At 46.7% G+C, this 27,097-nt stretch overlaps 1 protein-coding gene and 1 long non-coding RNA gene across 2 annotated transcripts; both read left to right on the forward strand.

Moving 5' to 3' along the window:
* The first annotated feature begins 4,572 nt into the window (after positions 1–4,572).
* On the forward strand, positions 4,573–8,651 carry LOC128792138 (uncharacterized). The gene is made up of 3 exons (XR_008432324.1): positions 4,573–4,698; positions 5,651–5,765; positions 8,181–8,651. It is a non-coding gene; the product is annotated as an uncharacterized LOC128792138 (long non-coding RNA).
* Positions 8,652–13,177: 4,526 nt separating this feature from the next.
* On the forward strand, positions 13,178–26,193 carry LOC128792136 (cytochrome P450 2J2-like). Its single transcript, XM_053950299.1, has 10 exons — positions 13,178–13,284; positions 15,009–15,299; positions 16,844–17,006; positions 17,639–17,779; positions 19,710–19,870; positions 20,708–20,884; positions 21,434–21,575; positions 22,146–22,333; positions 23,335–23,473; positions 23,948–26,193. Exons 2-10 carry the CDS (start codon positions 15,093–15,095, stop codon positions 24,118–24,120), a joined length of 1,491 nt encoding a protein of 496 aa, XP_053806274.1. The 5' UTR covers positions 13,178–13,284; positions 15,009–15,092; the 3' UTR covers positions 24,121–26,193.
* Positions 26,194–27,097: the final 904 nt, after the last annotated feature.

The following is a 27,097-nucleotide window of genomic DNA, read 5'->3' on the forward strand; positions in this document are numbered from 1 at the left end:
ACATTTCCTCGTTAGTCATTCCCTCCAGGCCCATTAATCACTATAAATTCCCAAACGAGAGGCTGCAGTACATCGTTCCTTCCAACAGACAGCTGACACGTAGTAATTAGGCAGCTGAACATAAAAATAATGAGGCTGAGGCTCCCGCAGATCTCCTTCCCCCTCTCGGCACCTCGGGGGCAGCCTCTCCGCAGCCACCACTGCACAAGCTGCTCCCCAGCACGGATGTGCCTCTTTCCCTCTCTTTACCCCCCAAACCTGCTCTCTGATCCATTGGAGAGGTACCCAGGCATTTAGCTTTGTGACTTCTGGTGGTATTTTTCCATGCATCACATCAACACACACTGAATTATTTAATCTCTCTGCCTCCCCTGTTTCCCCATCGTGCAGGGACTGGTCCAGCTCCCGTTGTTCATCTCTACCTGCTGCTCCAGAAAATCCTCATGCCAAGCTGCCCTGCCAGCTTGCTGCAGCCTCTCTAACTCAGAGCACTCTTGGAAATAAATGCATCTTCTCACAACGGCTTCGCTCCCTGAAATAAAGAGCGTGATTCAGGCAGGGGTTTGACTGCCATGTGCAACGCAGAAATGGTCTGAGCGACCAAAAGGCTCTTTGTGTCCAGACTAATTTCCCTGTTTTCTTGTATTCTCCCTCCTCTGCACAGTTAGGGAGCACTTTTAAGGAGCAGTTCTGCAGTCTTTTTTCCTTTCTTTTTTTCCCCCATGGTGATCACTTTTGTTTGCCACAGAAATACCTTGGAAATTGAGTGCCCATGGAGAGGGACACAGCACCATCCCCTCCAAATTACACTGCAGCATCCAGCATCACTGGCCAAACTGGAGTTAATGAGAATTAGGAAGAAACTTCCCCTGCAGCTCTTTTCTCCTCTCCTGCTCCTTTCTCAAGCAATGTGTCTTGGCTGCATTTGGCTTAAAAAGACCCTTGATCTGCTTTGTTTATGGTAATTTCTTTATTCCTGAGAGAGAGAGATGGAAGGCAGCACCGAACTGATATTGTTCTGGGACTGCAGATGGGCAGATGGTTTGAAAAAACGATTGCAAGATTTCACTTGCACTCTGGGCCTGTCTTTCACATTTGGGTGAAAGACCAAGTTTTGTCTTCTGTCACGGGAAGCCTAATTTAGATTGCCTAAAACTTGAAATCAGTTTGAAGACAAATCCCCAAGGTCAACAACTCCACAGATTTGGAGGTTAAAGAATTGAGGTTAAGAACTGACAAACGAGGAAGCCAAGGCAAGATTATGGAAATGAGGATCTGTAGCAAATTCTCTCCTGTTTCCCCCTTGTAACCTCCTAATGACATTAGTGCCTGTCTTTGACAGTCCCTTCTCAAAGGGGAACTTACTTGAGCACTAAAGACGCTTTTATGAGTCCCAGAGACACACACAGGAAAACATGTGGGCAAATCTGCTAAGACCCAGATATGGGACGCAGTCCTTAAAAGCCCTGCGCCAACTTTAAAAAAATGACCTGAAATAAGGGAGGCAACAAAACACATTTGGCAGCTGGGTCCCCACCCCTGTATCCCCATCCCAGACCCCGTGCTGAAAGCAAACATCCTTTTTTACCTCCACGCTGCTGAATGCACTCAGTTAAAAATTCAATCTTCGCATCTCCCCAGTGAGCTGGAGCACTTCTACTGTCCCTTCTCACAGCTGTGAAGCTGTGATTCAGAGGGATTGGAGCCAACACCATAAACCAGCACCTGTTAACACTGTCCAGCCCAAACCACCATCCCCCTAGTCCTAGCAGCAACTTAGCCTTTTTGTAATGCAGTTTTTGTTGCTTATCCCAGCACTGCTTGGAGGTTACTGAATTCATTTACTCCAGAGAGAGTTTCTGCACATCTGGTCCATGGCTGGAAATTTTTTTTCTGTAAGCATCTCACCGTTCTTCACCAAGGAACACCATGCGAAGCTTGGGCTGGATTTGTCTCTGCAGGTGGTGGTTCTTTGACTAAAACACAAGACACACATTTTCCTGCAAGGCTGTCTCACCCCAAGCATTGCAGCTTGGTTGCTGCAAGAGAAGTTTCCCCCCTGGAATCAGTGTAACATCAAACCTTTTCTCCCACTTTTTCTCTTGATCATCCCCTCTAAAACAACTCAGAGGGCTGCTCAAGAACAGCTGGGTGGATAGGAGGCATTTAATGAAGATGCCTTTACTTCCCCATCAAGTTGGAGAGCTGAGCCATGGTGCTCACTTCTTCTCCCCTTCTTGTCTATAAGACTTTTCTAACAGTGCTGGTGGGCTCTTTTCCCCCTGTGATTAGATAGCAGAAAGCAGAAAACAAGGTGAACTTGCTCCTTTTCTTTTAATATATTAGCCAGCTATGGTTAATGAAAAGCTGAAAGGTAATTTTTAACTGTAGAGTGAGTAAGATATAGCCTTAAAGGGGAGCAAGGATGGTGGCAATAAGTATGGATAAATAATGTACATGGCTGTTTGGGAATCACCTTACTCACCTGTCTAAAAGATCTGCCATCCTACTGATCTCAGATGGATGAATTTATAGCCTTGTTATAAATTTCCTGATGCCTCAGCTTCCTAACCTTGAAACATTCATTCCAAGTAGCTATAGCTTTACAAATAGATTTTTTTTTTTTCAGAAATAGAGTTTTTCCATCTGTTTGTTCCATTTTCCCATCTGTTCCTCCAGCCTCATAGTCTTGTTCAACCTGTTTACAAAGATTGCCTTTAAGTGAATATATATATAAAACTCTTTTTTCTATTCCAGGACAATTGTTTCTTTCACAGTGGTTTGGTTTGCTCTTAAACTGCCTCTCTGAACTTCTCTGCTGGGCACTTTTTTTGCTAATCCACTTACCTTTCCAATATGCATTGTGATCCTTCAATGAGCTCATTAGGCTTTGAGGCCACCAGGAATTCTTGCCAGCTGCAGGGTGATCACTGTGGCAGGGCCAGACCATGAGCTGCAGCCACATCCCAGTGAGAAAGCCAGCATATCCCAATGGATGTGGCATTCTGGTGTCCAGCTGGGTGCCATGAAGGTGAGTGACACCAGGGAGTTCCAGCAGACAGCCCAACCCTTGTGCCCTCCCCCACAATGTCAGTCAGTACCTGCTCAGGAGCATTTTCTGCTCTCATAACCCGGGTGAAGATGGTCTTGTCACAGCTCCCAAGGCTCTGCTTTCACCGGAGAACCTCTAGTATCTCCTGAGTAGTGACTAGGTAGAGATTAAGGTACCTAATGCATTCGTCAGCCTGACCAATCTGGAAAAAATTCCCTGGAATCAGCAGGCAATATTGTATTACAATTAGATCAGAAGCTGGACTGGATTTCTATCTGTTATTTGTCTGAGAGGAACAAGTAAGCACCCTCTGAGAAGGGATCATTTCTGCTATAGAGAAAGAGCAAATCTGAGTCTCTCCAGGCCACCCAAAAAGTGATTTTTGATTTGTCAAAATAATCCTTTAAACAGAGGAATTGAGAGCTTGGAAGATATCCAAAAATGTGTTAATCTACACTTTTTTATTTTCTCTTTTTATGTAAGGAAGGGGGGAAACTAATAATGAGCTTGTAAATCATGTGGTTAAGTTTAAAGAAAAATGCTTTGGGAAAGTTTTCTAGCCTCCTGCAAGACATTTAGTTTTTCTTCCTTCTGTCTCCACAAGACTTTTGCCTTCTACCATTTGCCAGCAGGATTGGAAAAATTCTACTGGTCCTGTCATCGCAAGGGACACTTGTGGAATTGTTTTATTGTTACCCTTCTCCTTCTGGTAGGATGAGATCAGTCCCTTCACTTAGCTGAAGTCAAGGCATCCTCTCTCTCGTTCCAGATGTGCCAAGCTGCTTGTAAACAACGTGGGCCTTTGTTAAATTGTCGGGTGTTTGTGAGCCTTTGAAGATTGCTGTGCTCCATCTTTCAGGTAAAAAGGCTCACAGGAAGCCTTTGGGGCAGAGGAGACCCCAATTCCACTTTCCACGCAGGAGGATTTTCCCAGCAGGACGCACAGCACTGGCCTTCCAGACTACAGACAACATTGATGTCTTTTAAAGGTCTATCAAGAGCGTCTTGCTAATGTTGGGGAGGGGGCAGCAGCCTTCTGCAGCAACCTCTCCTCTTGGTCTTGGCTTTATTTTAGGGTGGTCTTGTGGCCACTAAGCAGACATGAGCTATAAATTTACCTCCACTGGCTGCTGTTTTGGGCCATGGGATTTTAGGCACAAGAAGCTGGTCCTGCGTGTTTTATATCAAGCCCAAGGCTTCACCTACCAGCTCAGCATAGAAAGTTTACCCATTACCAACCTGTGGTTGGGTTCCCTTTGTTCCCAGAAAACAAAGGCTCTGTGTTCACAGCTAAATCCCTCCATCCAAGTGTTTCCTGTAACAAAACAAAAGCCTGCTCCCTCTGGGAAACGATGCATTCCCTCACGTTCACGGTATGCAGTGTTCCCTTAGTTCACTGATTTTGTTACTTTTTACAGTTCAGTTTCCATACGCCGCTGCTCGTGTGTGGTGCCAATGCTGCTGGTGATGAATTTCTCGCAGAGCTGACTTGAGCAATGTCTCTGTAGTAATCATTTTCTGTCTCCCCAGCGTTTAGCTGAGTACATCGTCTCCAAGACCTTTCACCAAGCATCCATCAGGAAGGAGTTCAAGCTAAGCAAGACATTACCCCGTTCCAGAGGCTGAGCAAATCACATGCCTACCCTGTAACTAATTATTTCTATTGGCTGATTGGTTTTTAATGTATCTGTTTTACAGGTAAACAGATTTATCTTAGGAAGGCATAGGTAATAATGATGCTGGGGTTTTTTTTATTCATTGCCTTCCATCAGAGACTTAAGGGCTCGATGCTGAAATAGGTGTCATTTAGTTGTACAGTCCCTTGATTTTTGTACCTAGGCAGAATGGGCATCTGGGACTGCTGGGCAAGAATGGGAAAGCCTGAAAAACTTGTGGAGTCTTCTAACAAAACTCCATAAACAGATGACATTAACCGTGTGGTCTCCAACCCCAGCTCCTCATGAACCTCCCCTTTATAAAATAGAACTTTTTGACATTGTCAGAGTCCCTGGAGAAGCCAATTTCTGGTGTAAGGAGCCCACAACACGGATCTCACATGCAGACAGCTCAAGAGCATCAGCCATTTGTGATGTTCCACTCACCCTCCTGATCCCAGGTGCAAATCTGATCATGGATATCTTGCAGACATCTCAGCAACCACTCTGGCAACTGTGATGCTCCTTGTACAGTGGTTGTATTGCAGAAACACTCAGAAATGTCCCAGAGCACACAACCCCTGGATCAAGGAGACCCAAAAACCAGTGCTTGACCCAAAGTACTTAAGATTGAAACATCAGAAGGGTAGATGGAAGCACTGGAGTCAGAAAAGCTCTGCTCACTGGTATAATTTAGATACCATCAGGGGACTGCAGTGAGGGAATGGATCCTGAATATCCAGTTCAGACTTACAAATTAGGGAAAGGGAAGAAATTCACCAAGTTAAAATTCTTGGCAGGAGATGTCAGATATGTACATGGTAAGGTAAAGCCATGGGCAGAGAGCACTGCCTTGGTGATGTCCTCATCCACACCACTCCTGCATGTGTTTTTAACTTGTTTTCAAAGAAATGTGGGTCTTAAAACCAAAAATCTATTCTAGGGGTACTCAAGAGTGGCAGTGGCTGCTTCAATCTATCATGACCAGCTTTGGAGACCTGAGCCACAGTGAACCCAAGAAGAACTCACCAGTGTCCACATGTAACAGACCTGCTTAGGTGAAAATGGCTCCCCCATTCCTGGACTTTTCTGCTTTGGAAAGACCCTTCTTTTTCTTTCCCCCATAGCAAAAAAAAAAAAAAAAAAAAAAAAAAAAAAAAAAAAAAAAAGAAAAGAAAAAAAAAAGAAGGGCTTTAGGGCTTTCAGGGTAAATTTTACCAGGGCCAGGTTTTCCTGCCTGCCCTCCCAGGGCTGAGGGAAGGAGGAAGACCTTTACCTGCTGCTGGCTGCGGGGCAGGGGGCACCACGCAGGAAACAGGACCCAGCCGTCTGGCGGCAGCTTTTTTCGGCTGGATTTCGGCTCGCCTGCCGGGCTGGGGTTGCAGCTGGCTGGCCTGATCTCCTTCCCTCCCACCGGCTCTCACTGGGAGCAGAACATGCCTTCTCCTGCTGATTTCTGCTTGCCATATTGATTGCAGCAGGGTATAATGGAGACAAGTCAGGCAGAAAGCCAGCCACCCTTGGGAATGATTAAAGAGCAAGCAGAAAAGGATAGAAGTGAAGAAAAACAGGCTGACACTTAGGACGTGGTGGATTTGGAGCAAATTATGCCCTTTTCCCCACCTCACCCTTGCGAGGTGCCTGGGATGGTTCAGCGGCACCTCTATTTCAGCTCTGCCCAAAAGAAGCATCATATCGACCCCCATGAACGCGGGTAACAAAATCCCCAGAACGTGTACAATATCCCTATTGTGCATGGATTTGCAGCCTGATTATTCAGAGCATAGCCAAGGAAAGGTAAGGCTATGACCCATTGTTTTCCTGCGATCAATTGAATACTGTCATTTGCATTTAAAATGCTCTAAATTCGCACTGTCAATATGCCAAACAGCTGCTCGAGCTTTTCAGCATTCCATGGTGACAATCACACTATCATACATCATTGGCACCAGGATTTGCAATACTCTCAGTGTCAAAATTTTGTGGGTTTTTTTTAAGAGGGAAAAAAAAAAAAAAATCCTCCCCTCCCCCCAAAATACCCAAACCTGTGAAAAATCCACTTTTAAAATGATGGCGTTGGATGCTGCTAAGCAGGCCTTCACAGATGCCAACATATCAAAATTCATCTCTTTTCTTCCTCTCCTACAATTAAAAGGTAGTTAAGAAAGAGGCTGTTCCTGATAGACCCACCTTCTGTTTTCTCCTTTGTATGCGTATTATTCATTAGCAGTCTAATAAGAGTTTCAAAATGCTCTGTGCCTCTGCCAGCAGGGCATATGTATGTAGACATGTGCTTGTGACAGATAAGTACATAAACAGCATATTGGCACCAGAAAGACATCTGTGCCTAGAAAAACGCTTGTGATATGTACATAAATGACATTTTAGCTCTAGTCAAGTCCTTGTGGCTTTGAGAGGAATATGTGACTGTACTCTTCTCTGTGAATACTGAAAAGGTGCGCCTTAGACGGGAGAGTTTTCCCGAGGTTTACGGGGAGCCGGAGGATGCGGAGCAGCCCGGGTTGCAGCCCCGGCGCTGCCAGGTTGCGGCAGACGGTGGGAGAGCCGTGCCAGGGGAGGGTGGGCGCTGCCTCTGGCGCTGCCGCGGGCGCGGCCCCCGGGGGGAAGCACCCGGCACCCCCAAATCTGACTCGGTGCATCCGGACGGGATGTGCCCGCGGGGCGGCGCTGGCAACGGCGGCGCAGCTCCCGGGTGCGAAGGGAATAAAATCTTGGACCAAAAAGCCAGGGGTGATCCAGGGTCAGGAGGCATAGGGAGGGCTCCCTGCAGCACTTTCTGCTAACTGCATTTAATTATCTGGCTGAAGTCTGAATGTAATCCCTTCACAACTGGCTTCTACAGCAGAAAAGGGACATTTTGGACTCTAACAGAAGGGGACTGAGCATCCCATCTTCTGGGATCCTTCCCAGATGGCACAGGCAGACACTGTAGGTCTGCTCACACCACTTGGTTTAGGCTTCTAATGCCTCAGTTTGCCCATTCCTGGTGACAGCTCCCTGACTTGGAGCTCTAATGAGCACCGGAAATGTTGTGGCTGGGAGGTTACAGGTGAGAGGTCTACAGTCCCAGGAAAACCTAGACATTACTTGCACCTAGTCTGGGTGAGGGAGGAGAGAGAGAAGATGCAAAATTGGCAGCACTTTAGTATTCACCACACACACAGAGCAGTAAATATGGACTTGGCTTCCAATGCCCTGATTCAGGGCATTGAAGCCAAAGTCTGGGATATATGGGAGCCCTTATGCCTCAGTGGAATCACCCCAAGTGGGGAACTTCATCCTAGGAAGTGAGTTCAACCATGTCTTTCCTGAGTTTACCCCAGGAGGTTTGGGTGCTCCAGCACTCTCCATTCCTGGCTTTCTGAAATCTACAAATCCCCTGTAGATTTTATTTGATCCAGTAAAGTAAATCCTGAAAGGAAATGAGTGTCCTAATCTGTTATTGACTCCAGGTTCATGAAGACTCACCTGTTCTGGACCATGAAACAGCAGCTGCACCTGTGTGAAAACCTTCTGGGATGTGGCATTAAGACAGACATCGGGGTGGTCGCTGCTGTTCAAGAGCTTGTCCGTGGTGAAAATGGCCTCACTTCCTTGGGTCTGACATGAAGAGGAGAGAAACAGCAAAATATTCTTTGCTGGAAATCAGGATGGGTCCTTGGACTTTGCTGAGCCTGTTTGTTGACGTGACCTGAGCTCACGGCTCCCTGGGTGGATGGGAGTCTCACACCTCCAACGTGATGGATGGAACAACAGTGGTGGATGAGCTGTTATTTGCCTGAAAAAAAGTGTTTTGGGGGAAAATTGTCTTCAGTCATTCTCATTTTGCATGTGATTTTTCCTACATATGTTTCTAATCATTAAGAAATTCTGTAGCTTAAATAATGCTCTGAAAGTACGGTAACTGTTGGACTACATTCTGTTGTAACCTTATTGAATTTCACTTCTCTGGAAAAAATAATGGGATACTATATCTTGAAAAACAAATGGTAATTGCATTTTTAACAGAATGTTTCTCTTTGTGTTTCAAAACCTTCTGCACACAGTTAGACATCTAGCCAGGGAAGAAGGTACAAAGCATATGGGCCAATTTCTGTCTCTTGGCTGTTCAAGATGCCTTAATATTCAGGCAGTGATGTGTGTGTGTCCACGCAATATGGCACAATTTATCTACGTGGTATCCTTGAGCTCAGGTGAGGTGGTCAAAAGCTGTGTACTGGCATCAGCGGAGGTATTGGAGGAGAAATTGGGGGAAGGTGGGTCTACATCCTGTTCCCTACTAGACGTGTGGGTGCACATCCTCTTATGAATTCAAATTTGCGTTATTTGATCTGCAGAAGACCAGTGTTCCAGCATTCATGGTGCTGGCCAGAGGAACAGGTTCATCCTGCAAGTGACCACAATCTTACAGATAAGGATCTTGTCACTGCAGAGATTGGCATTGTCCAACAACCTTTGCACTGCCCACGTGCCACAGCGACGTGACTTCCTCAGTGCTTTGGGGATTTACACATCAGCATGTGCTGAGAACTGGGTTGATTAAAGCCTAGGACCCAAAATAGAATTGCCACAGTTTGATAACATGTTGATGTTATTGTCTGCCAAGGTTAGGAGAGCCCTGGTAATACTGGAAGGCTCTTCCATAATTCTTTGTAAATCTGGCGTGTTAAGAACTTTGTGAGGGGATGCATTTGGACATGTGAAGTTTCAAGGCAAAGGAATAGACTTGAGGTTTCTGACTGACAAGACACATGTGAGTACATGCAGAATGTGCTCCTCCTGCTAAAAATAACATTTCTCCTGTCAACCACGATGCACCCACCCCCACAACACCACCCAGAAGAACACATTAACACCTTGGCTTTGCACGTAGCCCGATTCACAGCAGCCACAAGTGGTAGAGGGATCTGCACTCTGTGCATGCTGACAAATCATATGGCACAGCGAGGAACAGAGGAGTGAAACTGGGCTAGCAGAAGTTGACGCCTTATCATCACAGTCCCTCTGAGCATGCTGTAGGCTGACACCTCCACCAACCGAGTCATCTCCCTGGTGCCAGGATGAGGAGCACGAGCCTGCTATCCTGATTTAGCCTCTGGTAAGCCAGGCTTGGCTTGCCACACCAGGAAGGCTGGAGCGGCTGCGCGTTACTTTTCCCGCCCCGGCCGGCTCCCCAGAACGCAGCTTGGCGCCTCGGCTCCTCGTCAGGGTCGGTGCTGCTGCTACTTCTGGGCGCTTCTGCGGCTGCACCCGGGGTGGGCTGGCTGCATGTCGCCGTCGGCGTGAGGGAAGAAACGAAGAGGCAGGGAATTGTCCAAATCCATCCGTGTGGCGGCCGGATGCTTCATTGGTCACAGGAGCCGCGATGGAGAAGCCGCGGCCACTCCCAACCTCGCATGGACAGATCTGGCCCCGAGGCTGGGGTGCCACGGAGGGATGTAGGGGTGGGACAGGGGAGGATGGGAGCTCTCCGCCCAATGAGCGCAGACGCCGTGGCGGTGACGTTGCCACGACGGCCAATGGGGACACGACGAGGACAGACACGGGGGTTCAGGGCCAGTGGGATCGCGGGAATGAGGTGACGAGCAGAGAACTGCTGGGGACTGGACGGGGAGTGGGCACAGGAGTGGCAGGGGAGAAAACCCAATGGCAGGCAGCCCGGGGCTAACTTCCGTGGGGGGGAAAAACACGGACGATAAACGAAGATACACGAGGATACACGAGGATACATGGAACCGATAAGCTAACAAAGACCAGAACCCCTAATCTGAACCTAAAACCCAGGATGCAACAGGCTGGAAGAGGTGCATGGATGCAAATGGTGCAGGAGCACCGTGGGCGTGCCGGCATGAGGAGAAGCAAAGCACATCCAACCACTGCTGCTCACAGCTGTGCTATGGGGACATGCAAAATGTGCTTTATACACAAGGGATGTGAGATGTTTCTCCCATTGCTGTTCCCCGTTTGCTGCCTAATCACATCTAGGAAGCTGCAAATAATATTTCAAAGCAAGAAGGGCTGAGTGGCAGATAACTTTTGCCCGTAAAAAAGACTCCTGCCATAGCCAAGGTGCAGGTCTGTCAGATAGCCTGCTTCTAAGATAAGGAAAGACAGAGACAGCAAAGCTTTTTAAAATGGTGAGACTAGAAAATCCCAGATTTTTTTTTTCCCAATTATTGTTTCTGATGAAAAGCTGCACTTTTTTTTTCCTTAAAAATTAAAGCTTTCTTTAAAGCTGAAGACACAGCATCCCTGCCCATGGCAGGAGGTTGGAACCAGAGGATCTTTAAGTTCCCATTCAACCCAAACCATCATAGGATTCTATGGCAGCAAAAAATGACCATCCTTCAGAATTTTTCATATTAAATTCCCATTCAACCCAAACCATCATAGGATTCTGTGGCAGTAAAAACGGACCATCCTACAGAATTTCTCACATTAAGTTGTTCTAGGCAATTAATTTGAAAACTCATTCTTTATAGTTTTGCTTTAGTACAAATTTAGATTGTTTGTAAAAGCAAATTTTGTAAAAGGAGAAAAAAAAAAAAAAAAAGAAAGACAGAGCTGAGACCAAGTTGTAGCTAAATATCAGCAGGTGACACAAGATTAATTCCAAGTCATAGAGGTCACTGTCAGTCCCCTGCAGCCTTCCCCCAGGACAGTGTGAAGCTTTATTCAAAGGAGATTTTCGGAAAACCCAGGAGATTTAAATGCATAAGTTCCAATCCCATGGTGTCATAGTTCGACATGGAAGTGATTTGTTTTTTTCAGGAAGTTGGGTCAAACCAATCAGTGTCAGGTTTGGATATTGGCACCTGGAGTGGCCACTGAAAGTATGGACACGCCTCTGAGAACACAGGGGGTTAAAAGCAAAAACTCCCAGGGGAACTGTCTCTTTGGTTCCGGTCGTCAGAGAGTGCAGACTCTCACCTGCCCAGCCATGGGCTGGGTGAGGGAGGGGAAGGCACGCGGCCTTGTCCAGGTAGGCCGAGGGCTGAAGGACTGGAACCGAGCCAGCTCCTGCGGACGGAAGGGTGGAGAGAAGCGGAGATGCCTTTGTTCCCATGCCCAGAGGGAAAGTGACAGAGAGCCTGAATACACCTGGAAATTTGCTGGCAGAGGAGAAGGAGAAAGGCGGGGGATGATGCCCATCATAAGAGTCAGGAATGCTGGGCAGAAATTTCAGCCCTTCAGGGAGTCTGAACTTTTAACCCTTTCCAGGAAATGAAGGCTTATCCTCAATTTGTAGTAGAAGAGAGACAGTCCGGGACCTAAGATGTTAGAAAAAGAAATGTTTAAGTGGGAAGAGATGATGGAGTAGCTTTTGGCTGGACTTTTCTTGTTAGCCATAGACTGAACCAAATTCTCCTGCAATAGAGACTGCATTTTAAGGGATGCAGTGGTGACCCAAGGAGACCTGCTTCAGCAACCACCAGCGCAGGAATGGCAAGAACAGAGGAAAGCTGAGGAGGGAATGGTGATGCCCTCTGTCTTCAAGAAGAAGATGATCTCTGTTCCTAGACCCTTGGCCCAAGGGGAAAAGTGGGGGGACTGTAGTCCCAAGATGAGAAGCTGAACTGTTATATCTTTGGGTCCGTGGCAAAGCATCCTTAAAGGAGCCCTATGAGCAGTCTGTCCATGCACGGTGGTGAGAGCACTGTGACATGGAAAGGAGAGTGTCACACTGGCAGATTTTCTCCGGGCGGTTGCCATGTGTGACAGGGAAACACAGGCGGTGGCAACTGTGTTTCCTGGGGGGTCTGTGGTACAAGAGAGACTTCTCTCTCCCTTGATAGATTGAGTATTGATTATCTGAAGGGTGGTAGCTTGATCAGGAATCCCGGGTAATGTTTCATGGTGGGTGTTTTAGAAATGAAGAAGAGGAGGGGTGTTTTAGAGGGTCTTCATCCTGAATTTAGTGTGTGTGTCCTTTGTAGTAGTAGGTTAATAAGGTTTTTTTTTCCTTTGTTATTAAGCTTGGGCCTGCTCTGCTCTGTTCCTGGTAACATCTCACAGCATTTATTTAGAAAAGGTGCATTTTCCTGGGGGCGCTGGCATTGCGCCAGTGTCAAACCATGACATTTTTGGTTCCCTGACTGGGAAATCGAATTCTAGGCAAGATGAAATGAAGATAAGATGAAAACTGTGAGATAGGATCAAAAGGAATAAGAGCAAAGCATGTATTAGGTTATGGTGCAAATAAAGAGGTAGAGGGCTAGTGTAAGTTATTGTTTTATGTAAAAGTGTGTTGAATGTAATTTTGATAATAATTTTAGAAAGGTGTGTTCTCAGAAGCGAAGGGTAGAGTGTTGTAGTTTGACATGGAAGTGAATTCTTTTTTTCAGGAAGTTGAGTCAAACCAATCAGTGTCAGGTTTGGATATTGGCACCTGGAGTGGCCACTGAAAGTATGGACACGCCTCTGAGAACACAGGGGGTTAAAAGCAAGAACTCCAAGGAGAATTCTCTCTTTGGTTCCGGTCGTCAGAGAGTGCAGACTCTCACCTGCCCAGCCATGGGCTGGGTGAGGGAGGGGAAGCCACGCGGCCTAGTCCAGGTAAGCCAAGGAGGCTGAAAGTCTAGAACCGAGCCAGCTCCTGCGGACGGAAGGGTGGAGAAAAGTGGAGATGCCTTTGTTCCCACGCCCAGAGGGAAAGTGACAGAGAGCCTGACGCACCCGGAGATTTGCCGGCAGAGGAGAAGGAGAAAGGGGGGGGGATGATGCCCATCGTAAGAGTCAGGAATGCTGGGCAGAAATTTCAGCCCTCCAGGGAGTCTGAAGTTTTAATCCTTTCCGGGAAATGAAGGCTTTATATAATATTACTCCTCCTTAATTTGTAGTAGAAGAGAGACACTCTGGGACCTGAGATGTTAGAAAAAGCAATTTTTAAGTGGGAAGAGATGATGGAGTAGCTTTTGGCTGGACTTTTCTTGTTAGCCATAGACTGAACCAAATTCTCCTGCAATAGAGACTGCATTTTAAGGGATGCAGTGGTGACCCAAGGAGACCTGCTTCAGCAACCACCAGCGCAGGAATGGCAAGAACAGAGGAAAGCTGAGGAGGGAATGGTGATGCCCTCTGTCTTCAAGAAGAAGATGATCTCTGTTCCTAGACCCTTGGCCCAAGGGGAAAAGCGGGGGGACTGTAGTCCCAAGATGAGAAGCTGAACTGTTATATCTTTGGGTCCGTAGCAAAGCATCCTTAAAGGAGCCCTATGAGCAGTCTGTCCATGCACGGTGATGAGAGCACTGTGACATGGAAAGGAGAGTGTCACACTGGCAGATTTTCTCCGGGCGGTTGCCATGTGTGACAGGGAAACACAGGCGGTGGCAACTGTGTTTCCTGGGGGGTCTGTGGTACAAGAGAGACTTCTCTCTCCCTTGATAGATTGAGTATTGATTATCTGAAGGGTGGTAGCTTGATCAGGAATCCCGGGTAATGTTTCATGGTGGGTGTTTTAGAAATGAAGAAGAGGAGGGGTGTTTTAGAGGGTCTTCATCCTGAATTTAGTGTGTGTGTCTTTTGTAGTAGTAGTTTAATAAAGTTTTTTTTTTTTCCTTTTATTAAGCTTGGGCCTGCTCTGCTCTGTTCCTGGTAACATCTCACAGCATTTATTTAAGAAGGTGCATTTTCATAGAGGCGCTGGCATTGCGCCAGTGTCAAACCATAACACATGGGAAGCACATGAGCCTATGTTCTCACTCTTGAAATTAAACTCCTTTAACTCTCATTTGTGTAGCTGGGAGAGCCCTGGGCCCCTGCAGTGCTTCCCTTGTCTGAACCTCCCCTAACGGCTCCGGCAGAGCCAGGAAGGCTTTGGTGGGCACTGAAGGCACCCAGCCCATGCAGATGGTGCTTAGCACTTAACAGGATCAGCCCCTCAGCCGCTTGTGTGGTGTCCATCACCTCAGATGCCTCACCATCCCTGAAACTACGCGATGCCCACCACATGTGATCGGCCCCATAAGCTGCTTTCACCTCACCTCGAATGTTTGCTGTGCTGATAATCCCAGCGGGGTGTCCATATAAAGGAGCCCCTTGTTCAGGGCAAAAGGGAGGAATGCTCTTCCGTAAGAAAATTGGGGAGTTGACAGAGATGTAAATCTAAAGGTTTGCAAGATTGCTTTTGCTTGGCCAAATGTTGTGAGGTTTCAGGGTTGTTTTTGGAGATCCTGGTGTTTAAAGTTAGTTATTCAGCAGGTGGTCTGGCAGAAGCTGTATATGGAAAAGCAGCTTCCAGTCAGCTATCAGCATTTTAACTTTTTTTGTTTCTTCTACAGTAGTTGCTTACTCCTGTTTTAGCAAATGTAACACCAGAATCAAGTCCCTTCCTGGGATGAAAACCTGTGAATTCATCAGCCAAGATGGAGCTTCAGTTTTGGCCTGATTTGGTGTCTCCCTTGAAAAAGCTGAACAGTTGGATGCTCTTGGTGGTTCTGGTCATATCTCTTTTGATTATTGACCTAGTGAAAAAGAGACGACCCAGGAATTTCCCTCCAGGGCCGCAGCTCTTTCCTCTCGTGGGAACCTTTGTGGACTTAAAGCAGCCTCTCCACCTTGCACTGCAGAAGGTAAGAGCTCAATGGACATTTTCCCTACTAACAATATCTTACCCTTCCATGACTCTTACCACCACGCTGAGAAGTAGCAAGAGCAGCCTCTGCAGAGCTGGGTATATAATAACCACATGAAATAGATGACCCTTCTTGGTTTTATCTCTCACTGTCACCTCCTCTTCCAGGGCAGGAGGATGGTCCAATGGGAAAGAAATCCATAATGGAGGAAGACCTATATGTTCCTCCTTTTTCTTCCCATCTGACTGTGACCATTTCCTTCTGGACACCAGAAAGGACTCAGAAGGGCTGGGCCAGGCTGGGGGACAGGTGAAAAGTGCTGTGTGACAGCTGAACTGGTTGGAGATCACCTTTGAAAATAGTCCTGTCATTGTCTTTGCTCAGAGGCCAACAATTCACCCCATCACATCTGAAAGAAACATTTAAAATCCTGAGTTATATCCTGTGGCTGCTTCTATGTTGCAGAAAGAGGCAGTGATCTCTCTGGAAAGGTTTCCGCATCCTTGGCTCCCACCAGAGACAAAAAGAGAGAGATTTTATACATGCTAAGTATTCCTCTCTGAAAAGGTGGAAGAAGTTCTGGCATGCTGACTGCAAAAATCCTTTCTGGTGACTATTTGTCTCTTGCTTTTGCTTCAGACTGACAGCAGCCTGTCTACCCTGGGTGTTCTCAGGCCACCAGCATGGGTTGTCCCTGAGGGAATCCTCGGGGAAGGCTGAGGCAGCGAGTTTAGGATAGTTTGTCAATATACACAGTTATTATGAAAATTAATCCCATTTATTTACAAGAACACAATGACTGAGACACCCATTTGGTCCCAGGCTGGTTTCACGAGTCACCACAGCAATTTGGGGTGACCCTGTGTGTCCTTTCACGTAGATTCATTCTAAGAAGAGGATGAGCTCCTTGACAGAGAGAAGATATGATCCCATCTTTACCCTTATACATCTCAGAGGAGACACTAATGCCAGCAAAGTCCATGCAAGGAAAATGGCTGCGATTTGGCCATAAATGCAGTCAGGCTTAAAATTAGAAGTACGTTTCTAGCAATAAGCAGTTAGAGCCCCTGTCTAAAATGGGAGAGCTGGAGAAGAAGCCACACTACTCTAGACAAAAAGTTGATGAAAGGGATAATTTGTCGTGCTTTGCCCTCAGCAGGAAGAGCCTGAGTGTGGTGACCCAGGTGGTGGGACAGAAAGGGACAGAGCAGATGCCCATCAGTTACAAAGCAAATTACATCCCTGTTACAAGCCAAACTGATGTAAACACCTGGTCGAGCCCAGGTCACACTAAATAACAAATATAAGTAATCCATCTCTCCCACACTACAGCTCTCCAGCCCTTTTTGTGCCTTCTCCAGCCTTCATAGAGTAACTGAGATTGGATGGGACCTGCATGCTTGGGTTTGGGTTTCTCTGAAGTCCCTTTGCTTCAAGCAGGGTTAAATTCAAAGTCGGATTTCCCTGTTCATGGTCTTGGCCTGGTGCGTTTTGAAAATCCCCATCTTTTTGTTCTCAGAGGACAATGAGCTCTCTTTCAGCTTACAGGTTGGTATGGGAACATCTTCAGCGTGCAGTTTGGAAGTCTGACATTCGTGGTGGTCAACGGGTACCAGATGGTGAGAGAAGCTCTTGTCCACCAGGCTGAAACATTTGCTGATCGGCCAAATATTCCACTCCTCCAAGAAATATTTAGAGGCTTTGGTAAGCACAGCTACCGGGATTTTGGAACAAAACTTTCATCTCTTTGGAATGATAACTGTTAGAGGGAAAGAAACAGGTTGAATTCAACCCTTGTGAGCTACACCTGTGAAAGCCTGCACGGGGGAAGGCAAGAATACTAATAATCTCACAGGGGTATGTTTTAATCTCTGTGCAATTTAGGGATGAGGATGGGCTCAAAACCAGATTTTAATGCAAGAGGAGATATAAATGCAAGCTCTCTGAAGATCGAGACACTTGCAGCGTTTCCCCTTGGTTTTCATTTCTCCTTTACTTTTCCTGCCTGGGTTGCACACAGCTCCAGAGACGGGGTGCTCCTGCCTGCAGCTCTGCCAACAGCGTGATAGTACTCAGAGTATTTTGGCTTACACCTTTTTTTTCCCACGCAAAGTGACAAAGTAGCAGATTAAAGCAAATCCATAAAGCTAGATCTTTAGCATAAGCCAATTACTCTTGAATTTTAATTCCCAGGCAAAGCCATAGCCTTTTCCACATCCACGAGCTTTGTTTGCCTTGGTTTGGGGTTTTTGTCCATGATGAATGGCCGTTTCAGAATCCTAATGCTCACAAATGACCCAGAGAGAGGATTGTTCACCTGTTTTTTCCACCTACAGGGCTCATATCATCCAATGGGCACATATGGAGGCAGCAGAGGAAGTTTGCTTTAGCAACACTGAAAAGCCTTTCTGTAAATTTTGAGGAAAAAGTGCAAGAGGAGAGTCGGTACCTCGTGGAGACAATTGAGGAGGAGAAAGGTGGGGGTTAATGCACAGCACTGTGCTCAGAGCTTCCAGCTAAATGAATGATGAGAAGTAAAACTCTTACCCCAGCACAGCTCCAAACATGCAAAACATTTCTTCAACAGCTCAAATCTCTATCTTACACTTCCAGACTGTGCCTTTTAGCACTTGTTTTAGACCTCAGGCCTCCTATTTCAGTTGTTCCTTATTAATATTAAGCAAATATATACTAGGTGTTTATTAAAACATGAGTGTTTACATGGCTAAGGAAGTGTCTCATGCATTCTGCGAAGGAATAAACGCAGCTCTCCTGCTATCAGGCACTTCCACTCAGAGGCTTAGTTAACCTCTGCTTGTCCTTGGCTTTGCAAAGTATTTTAAAACTTGTTTAGTCAGGCTTTCCTTTTGTATCACACACAGATGAAGCGTGTGCCTTGCTCTTTTATGGTCCAGCTTTTAAAAACTGCCAGAGGGATATTTGTAAGAATAATTTGTATGTTGGTACATGGGTGATGTTGCACTTCAGCTTTAAATAGAAGCAGATGGGGTTGAGCTAATTCTATGGAGCTATATATAGTAAACAAGAAAGATCTAAAAAGGAATTGTGAAATTATATACTAAACTTGCTCCATTTTAATTGCTGTTGCACTGAACAGGCCAAATACTCCATGTTGCCAATTGATTATAGTCCTCTATAGTCCTAATCAATAAACTAATTAAGCTGCTGGTTTGGGCCTTTCTTCCCATTAGTAATGACAGATAGTGATCATGTCCATCACTCTAATATCTGAGTACCAGCCCAGTTTAATTACTTTCTTGAAGAGTGGAGAGATCAGCAGTGCTGCGAGGAGTGCCTTGCATTTCAAAGTGATGTTCAACAGCATCTCAGGGCTGGACTGGGCTTGTCACTGAGATCAGTCTCTTGTCACAGCAAGTGGCTCTCCAAGCTGCTGAAATGTGCCCGAGGAGATGAAGGTCTCTGCTCAGTAGCTCTCTCAGGGAACACAGATGTGACAAGCATCACATCACCCTTCACTTTATAAATGGGCTCTATGGGCACATGAGCTATTGCTGGGGTTTACAGGTGGGCAGAGATCTGCAGCCCTCTTCTCTCTCTCCTCCAGCTCCCTTGATTTCTTCATGGTGGACAGCTAAAGCCCAGGGCAATGGTATTTTTGCAGTGTGGTTGTCCTGGGCTCCCAGCCCTGGGCTCAGCTTTGAGGGACCCTCTCCTGGTGTTTAAAATTGGCACCAAACACCGGTTGGAGCAGGCAAAGTTGACAGACATAGCATGGCATGCTGCTGGTTGTTTTCCCTGGAAAATGCTTCAGACCCTGCTTGGGCAGCTCAGTGCTAATGCCACTGCCTGCCAGCAGCCTGGGCTGGTAAAATGATGGGATGTCCTGGCCCACAGTACCCAGGTTCCAGTGGGATGCTGAAGGTGATGGGGGTGGTGGGTACCCCAGAACATGGGCTGAAACCTGAGCACCACCATGGGTGAGAAGCAGGTCTCACCCAGATTCACAGCTGTGGATCTGGTAGAGAACATGGTTTTGACTGAGACTCAACAGGAAAAAAGAATGAAAGCTGTCTTTAGGATCATAGAATCATGGAGAGATTTATGTTGGAAGAGATCCTTAAGTTCATTGAGTCCAAGTATTAACCCAGCACTGCCGTGTTCACCACAAAACCATGGCCCCAAGTGCCACATCCACACACCTTTCAAACACTCCAGGAATGGTAACCCCACCACTGCCCTGGGCAGCCCCTTCCAAAGCCTGCCATCCTTTCAAATGAAGATATTTTCCCTCATATCCAGTCAAAATCTCCTCTGGCACAACTTGTGGCTGTTTCCTCTTATCCCTTGTTCCTTGGGAGACAAGACCAACCCCCACCTGGCTACAACCTCCCTTCAGGCAGTTTCCTTTCCTTTTCTTTCCTCCAGGACAACCCTTTGACCCTCATTACAAAATTAATAGTGCTGTTTCGAACATCATCTGTTCCATAACTTTTGGGAACCGCTTTGACTACCATGACAACCGTTTCCAAGAACTGCTGCACTCCCTGGCTGAAACGCTGCTGCTCATCGGAAGTTTCTGGGGCCAGGTAAATCCACTTGGATGTTTTTCCAGCTTCAGCTGCATGTAACAGCTCAGAAAGTGGGGTTTCTAAGGCACTGGTATAATCTGCCTTTTCCTGTAGAAAAATAGCCATGTTTAAAGGAAAATGACCGGGAGAATTGTTTTAAATTAGATTGGATTTATACACAAAGTCTATCAGGAAAGCAAGGAAGTAAGTTAAAATTATTGGGATGAAATGGAGGGAAAAAAAAACTACTACAGGATTGTGAAACCAATCTTATGCCTGATATAACCAAAGAACAACAGGAAAACCTTAAAAGAATCTGTTTCTACAAAAAGAAGAACTAGTAACACTGTAAAAATTCCTAACTTTTCTCACATGCATATCCCAGCCAGTTTCTTAAATAACTTCTATTTAAGAAAAAAATTGAGATACCAGGTTTAGAAACAAAATAGGTGGATTTGGTGGTGTATTTTCTGCGTGGCCACACACCATGGTCTGATCTCTGTCCCCTCCATGGGGACACACTAAGGGGCTCATCTGCATCCACCTCACCTGTGGCCACCTCACATTAGGGGGCAGCTTTAGCCAGTCAGTATTTGAGAACTTTATTATCAGAAAATATCTGTCCAATTCTTATCTTATTTGCACCTGTGTAAGTAAATTTGTATAATTGTATCATTTGTATATATATTTTTTAATATATAAATTTGTATAATTGGACTGTTATAGCAAGGATGATTTTTTTCATGGTAGCAAGCAGAGTTAATAAATTAATTGAGAGTCTCATCCTCTCAACTATGATATCTGCTCTTTTCTAACTCAAAAAATGCTCTTTTACTCTGTTTGATTTCTTACCAGCTCTATAATGCTTTTCCTTTGATCATGAGATGGTTGCCAGGACCCTTCAGGAAAATCTTCAGGCACTGGGAGAAACTTCAATATTTTGTGAAAGGAGTGATTGCAAAGCACAAGGAGGATTTGGACCAGTCCGAGGCAGGAGATTATATTGACTGTTACCTGAAGGAAATAGAAAAGGTAGGAAGTAAATAACTAAAACCACCTAAAGATTAACCCATAGAATGAGCAGAGAAGATTCAGGGCTGTTTTGTCAGGGGAGCTCTTGCCTCACACGTTGCCTTTCCCTCCCTACCTCTGCCACATCAAACTTTAGCAGCAGCAGAAGCCTGATCACTTAGAAAACACACAGATTTTTTTTTTTTTTCCATTTGAAAGGATTTACACTTTGTCTTCTTCCCTTTTTCGTTCTGTCACACGGCGTAGGAGGACTCTCAGGGAACATGTTCATGTTTCTGTGAGCACTCACACGCCTGTGTTTGCTATTGTGAAACTTGACATTTAAAAATGCTACCTGCTTTCAAGAGCCACTCTACAGCAACCAGGGTGTCTTTCAAAACAGTCCATAGGGCTTGAAATCCAGTGAAAGTAAAGGCTGGAAATTTCCAAGTCCAGGTGTAGATAATAAAGGAGCAGCAGGACTTCAGTTACGCACAGGTGATTTTGGATTGGGTTTTAAAAGCATCCCCTCCAGAGTGAGAGCTTTCATTGCCACGTTTTTCCTCCAAGTTTAAGGGTGACACCAGCTCCTATTTCCATGAGGAAAACCTGCTGTGCTGTACCTTGGACCTGTTCTTAACTGGGACTGAGACAACGGCGACCGCCATCCGCTGGGCTCTGCTCTACATGGCCGCGTACCCCCACATTCAGGGTAGGGCCACTCAGGGGTCCTTTGCTTAGCCCAAAATTAGGTAAGGGAACCTCAGGGAACAGAGTTATCCCAGCTCTGCCACATCTTGGATATGCCTGTGCCGCAGGTATCCTCTTGGGAACCTTTTGAAGACAAGTCTTAGGATAAGCTGTTGAGGGAACTGGGAGTGTTTAGCCCAGAGAAAAGGAGGCTCAGGGGGGACCTTCTTGTGCTCTACAAGTCCCTGAAAGGAGGGTGCAACCAGGTGGGGGTCGGTCTCTTCTCCCAAGGAACAAGTGATAGGACAAGGGGAAATGGCCTCAGGTTGTGCCAGGAGAGGTTTAGGTCGGATATTAGGGAAAAATTCTTCACTGAAAAGGTTGTCCAGCCCTGGTACATCTGCCCAGGGGAGTGGTGCAATCACCCTGGAAGTGTTCAAAAGGAGTGTGGATGTGGCACTTGGGGACATGGGTTGGTGGTGGCCTGGCAGTGCTGGTTCAATGGTTGGACTTGATCATTTAAGAGGGCTTCTCCAACCCTAAAAATTCTATGAAGAGGGATATTTTGAATTTTTTTTTTTGCTCCCTGTAGAGAAAGTGCAGCAGGAGATCGACGCCGTGGTCGGGCAGTGCCGGCAGCCCTCGATGGCCGACAAGGAGAAGATGCCCTACACCAGCGCTGTGCTGAGCGAGGTCCTGCGCATGGGCAACGTGGTGCCACTGGGGGTGCCCCGCATGGCCACCAGCGACACCACCCTGGCCGGCTTTCACCTGCCCAAAGTGCGTGGGGACCACTGGTCTTCATCCCCTTTCATCCCACCACCTTTCGTCCCACCAGCCTTCATCCTAGTGGCCTTCATCCCACCAGCCTTCATCCCACCAGAGCAGGGTCTTCATGGCTCAAGCCCCAAATCTTACCTGGAGGGGAACCAGCCAGCAGGATCTTATAGAAATATCACAGCTATTTAGAAAATATGAGCCCTCCTGATGGATTCTGTGGGACTGTTGTGGGTCTTGCGTCCTTACAGAGGAGAATTGTGAGAGCCTCATGGTGTTGGCTGTAATTGCCAGTTTTAAAAGGTTTATGCCTTAAATTTTGTAAAAGACACCCTCTACACATTATGGGAATAGAGGAAACATAGGAAAGCAAACAGTTTGGGTTTGTTACTTCTATACAGTATTAATAATCACCTATTAAAATTAGTAGCACTTGATGAAAGGCAGGTAATGAGTATTGTTTCACACACACTGTTCTGCAGTTTACAAAAGCAAATTACAAAAGAAAATCTGGGATTTATATATAACTGGTCTCTTCCCTCTATATGACTGGTTGCAATGAGGCAAATTTTAAAAATCTAGGCATTTTCCTCCACATTGATTAGAATATTTCTCTTGCTGATGGAGAATGTGGAGATAAACCAGATCAGATTTATTTATTAAAAAAAAACCCACATTTAAACAAATCAATTGAAAATTACTTGATTAAATTGCTTCAAGGTCCTATGAGAATGCAGTGCTACCAATTTAAACTTGGTTTGCATTAACATCACCTGTTACTGCAGCTCAGGATGCAGATCAACGCTCGGTGATCTGTAAAGGCACACAGAAGTGAACAATCCTGCAGGCTTTCACCCTCATTTAATTACATAGCTAATTGGGGGGGGAAAAAAGCCTGTTTTGCCCTTAAAACTGTGTCGTTTACAGAGCTAATAATAACCCAGTCTGACAACACGTGGGGTCCCCTCTGCCGCGTAATTGCCCCTTTTCTCCACCTCTCGCAGGGCACCACCCTGATGACGAGCCTGACTTCAATAATGTTCGACAAAAACGTGTGGGAGACTCCAGACACCTTTAATCCTGAACATTTCCTGGAAAACGGCCAATACAGGAGGCGGGAGGCTTTTCTGCCCTTCTCTGCAGGTAGGATGAAGGATGGGGAGGTGGCTTTTCCTTTTGCAAAGCTTTTATTTTTTTTCCCCAAGACACTGCTTATAGAATAGGGGGTACCACTCCTGTCCAGCTTCCAGCCCATCCCCACAGTGAAAATCCCAGTCACAGTTAATAGAGGCTGCTCGGAGAGGGGAGGAAATCAATTTGTTACTGCAGGATAAAAAAAAAAAAATAATAAAAAATACGTTTTTTTCTTCTTGCACAAGTTACATAACTGGGCTGTTCAGACAGTTTCCGCTCCTCCCCTCTCGGAACAGGCGCAGTTTGCTCAGCAGTAAACTTCTGGGGAAGGTTTGAGCAGATTGTGTGGGTGAACATTGCCACCTAACCTTCCCGGGAAGAAAAGCCGCCGCAGCCTGTGCAAGGCGGCGTGGGCCAGAGGAGGCTCGGAGCTGGCTGGAGCTCGCTCGGGACTCTGTTGGGTTATTTGTGCTCCTTTTCCAGGCAAGAGGGCTTGTCCCGGGGAGCAGCTCGCCAGGACCGAGCTCTTCATCTTCTTCGTGGCCCTGCTGCAGAAGTTCACCTTCCAGGCCCCAGCAGCGCTGTCCTTCGCCTTCACGCTCAGCCTCACGCGCTGCCCCAAACCCTTCCAGCTCTGCGCTGTGCCCCGCCACTGAACCAGGCCTGGGGCTGCCCCACAGCCCCCCGCGGCCTCACAAACTGGGAAATCCCCTTCTCCTGACGACCCCAGAGATGCTGGGCTGAAATGATGGGTCCTGGAGGTCCAGAACCTGCCGGCATTTGGGTGGTAGGGGAAGGGATCAAGGGCCGCATGCCGCACGCTGCGCAAACACAACCCTTGTGGCTCTTCCCTTCACCTCATTCCTGCTCCCTGCTACCAGTCTGACAAAATGCATGAATTTAAAAGCCTTATTACCTAATTTCCACTGTCAGCAATTCCCAGGAAGTTGTTGCATCCTGGGATTGGGTTTAGGGGTTCTGGGATTAGGGGTTCTTATTTGTGTTAGCTAGCCGAGTCCTTGTACCCCCGTGCTTCTCCCGTGTCGTTCCCCCATCCCGCGGTGTCTGGCCCCAGGCTGCCTGCCCGTTCAGAACGCCGCAGGAAGGGAACGAGCCAGCTGCAAAAGCATGGTTTGATGTTGACTTTTCCATAGGGAATATGTCCCTCACCGCTTAGCAGCCCCTAATGCTGCAGCACCCAAATAGCCAAGGGCTCCTGAGGTGTCCCTGCTCAGAGAGAGCTGCTGGCCTTGGACACAAGCTCTGGACTCATGACTCAGCATCAGTTTGGACTTTCAGGTGACCACAGCCAATCCTGAGCCTCAGCTGGGCTTGGGCTCAGGGTGGTGGACACTCCCTGCAGCACCACATTGCTGCTGTGTGATGGAAATCACAGAATCAAAGAATAGTTTGGCTTGAAAGGGACATTAAAGATCAGCCCCTCTGCCATGGGCAGGGACACATTCCACAAAATCAGGTTGCTCCAAGCCCCCATCCAGCCTGGCCTTTTATCCCTGGACACTTCCAGGGATAAAAAATATCTAAGCAGAGATCTCTGCAGCAGCAGCAAGCATTTTTTTGAATCTCAAAGAGCATATGGGAATTTTAATTAGGAGGCTACAGGGGAAGAAGCTGCTTCTACCGAAGCCCAGCCCAAGTGGGATGGCACAAGGAGCTGTGCTTCCAGCAGATCTGGAAGGGCTATAAAAATATGATACAGCAATTTTATATTAGAAAAGCAAAAGGTTTGTGCTAGTAAAATACAAATCAGAAAAGCTGCAACAAAATAAGCCTCTGGGGCTGCTGGGGAGCAGTTCACCTAAAGTGCAGCAGAAAGGGAACAGCAGTGAGTGTTGGAAGGGTCGTGCCCGTGGCGGCTCAGAGCCGGCCCTCAGGAAGGAAGTGTTGGAACAGTGGCTTTGTGGTGGGAAGTCACGAGTTCAGCACTTCCCCCTCTGCTTCTGGCAAAGATTTGTGTCTGTGTGTGACCAGCATGGGCATAGTGGGGGGCCGAGGAAGTGGCTGGGACAGGGCACCCTGCATGATGGACACAGCTTCTTCCTATGCCAGGCCTCTTTGGATAAGAGTTAATTAAATGTGCAACTTGGAGAGAAATTTTCCATTTATGTGACCAGGCATTTGTGCTTAGAAATGCTGTCTCCTATGTGCTTCAGTTTGGACTATAGTCACAGCAAAGATTCTTCTTCTTGGTTTTGTTTTGTTTTGTTTTGCTTCTTACCTTTCATAAGTGACTTTTCTGTGGGTACCCACGTAGGATATGGTCTAGTTAACAGGAAAAGAGGATTACATCGAGTTTCATTTCCACTGGTTTTCTCCTCTGTCCCCAGCAATAGCGGCTTTGCTGCGGTACAAAGCAATCCCTGTGCAGTGGCAGATTTGTGCCACAGGGGAGAGTCCTCTGCACATCACATCCCTGCCACGCCGGGCACACGGGGATTCTGTCACTGAGCTGTCCTTCCGACTGATCACTGTAATCCTATTGCATTCTTAATTATTGTTTCACAGTCACAGGCTCCCATGTTGTGTTTTTGTCTTTGTAAAGAAAACATAAAAGATACAGGGACTTTTTTTTACCTATGAAGTCTTCAATGGAACTCGGGACTAGGCACTGGTTTCTCTCCATTTTTGTGTTTGTTCTGCTGTAGGTCTGACCTCTGGCTTGTTGCACTGGCTTAGCAAATAAATATTGATCTCATTTGATATCTTGATCTCATTTCCAACTTGTGTTTCTTCATTACGTTGGGGTTTCCTCCCCTACTCCTGGAAAAAATAAATGATTGAAGGCATCTTCTTTCTTTTTTTTTTTTTTTTTTTTTTTCAATTAAATGCAATGGTGCCATACCTTAAAGGCAGGAGGCATGAATTTGTTTAATTTTCAAGTGGATCCTTTTCATGTTGGCGAACACATGCATCTCCAGGGACTCATGCCTAAGTTTGCTTAAAAGCCAGAGGTGAAAAAAGACATTCTCAAAAATAGGCCTCTCCCCTTAAAATTCCACAGTAAAACAGAGATTTGACTTTTCCAGCTTCCCAAGTGTAAGGTTATGGAGAACATGTGTATGGCATCACTACAGTGGCTCTGCTGCACCTCTGTGCCTTGTCATCAGCACTAGACAATCCCAACAGCCACAACTGATGAGACAAAAGGAGCCCAAAACGTCCCCCAGAGCAGGAGGTGGCAGCTGATGACTGCAAGGGGCCGTGACAGAGCCATGTGATGCAAGGGCAAAGTGCTGCTGCTCCCCACTTCTTTCACAGTAAAACACAACAAACACATCAAAATTCCACTTGGTCCATGTGCATGAACACCTCCCTAACCCAGAGCTGCTCCTGGGTGGGAAAACGTGGCACATTCTGCTGCCAGCTCCCACCAAAGGGCCCCAGCCTGCAGAGCTGGGCATCTGCATCGGCTTCTCAGCACCTTCATCAGCTCTGTGGGGCTTTGGGAGCAGCTTCATCGTGGGCTATGACCCAAAGGACAAGGCAAGTGGGAAGGGATGGCTGGAGGGCTCAGGGCATGGCCAGAGCCAGCTGCTCTGCCTGCACTCGTCCGGTGATCAGAAAATGCTGGTGCTCAGGAGCCACTGAGTTCCGGGACAGCTGTTCGCTTTC

This window comes from Vidua chalybeata, chromosome 9, assembly GCF_026979565.1.
Source record: "Vidua chalybeata isolate OUT-0048 chromosome 9, bVidCha1 merged haplotype, whole genome shotgun sequence".
NCBI lineage: Eukaryota > Metazoa > Chordata > Aves > Passeriformes > Viduidae > Vidua > Vidua chalybeata.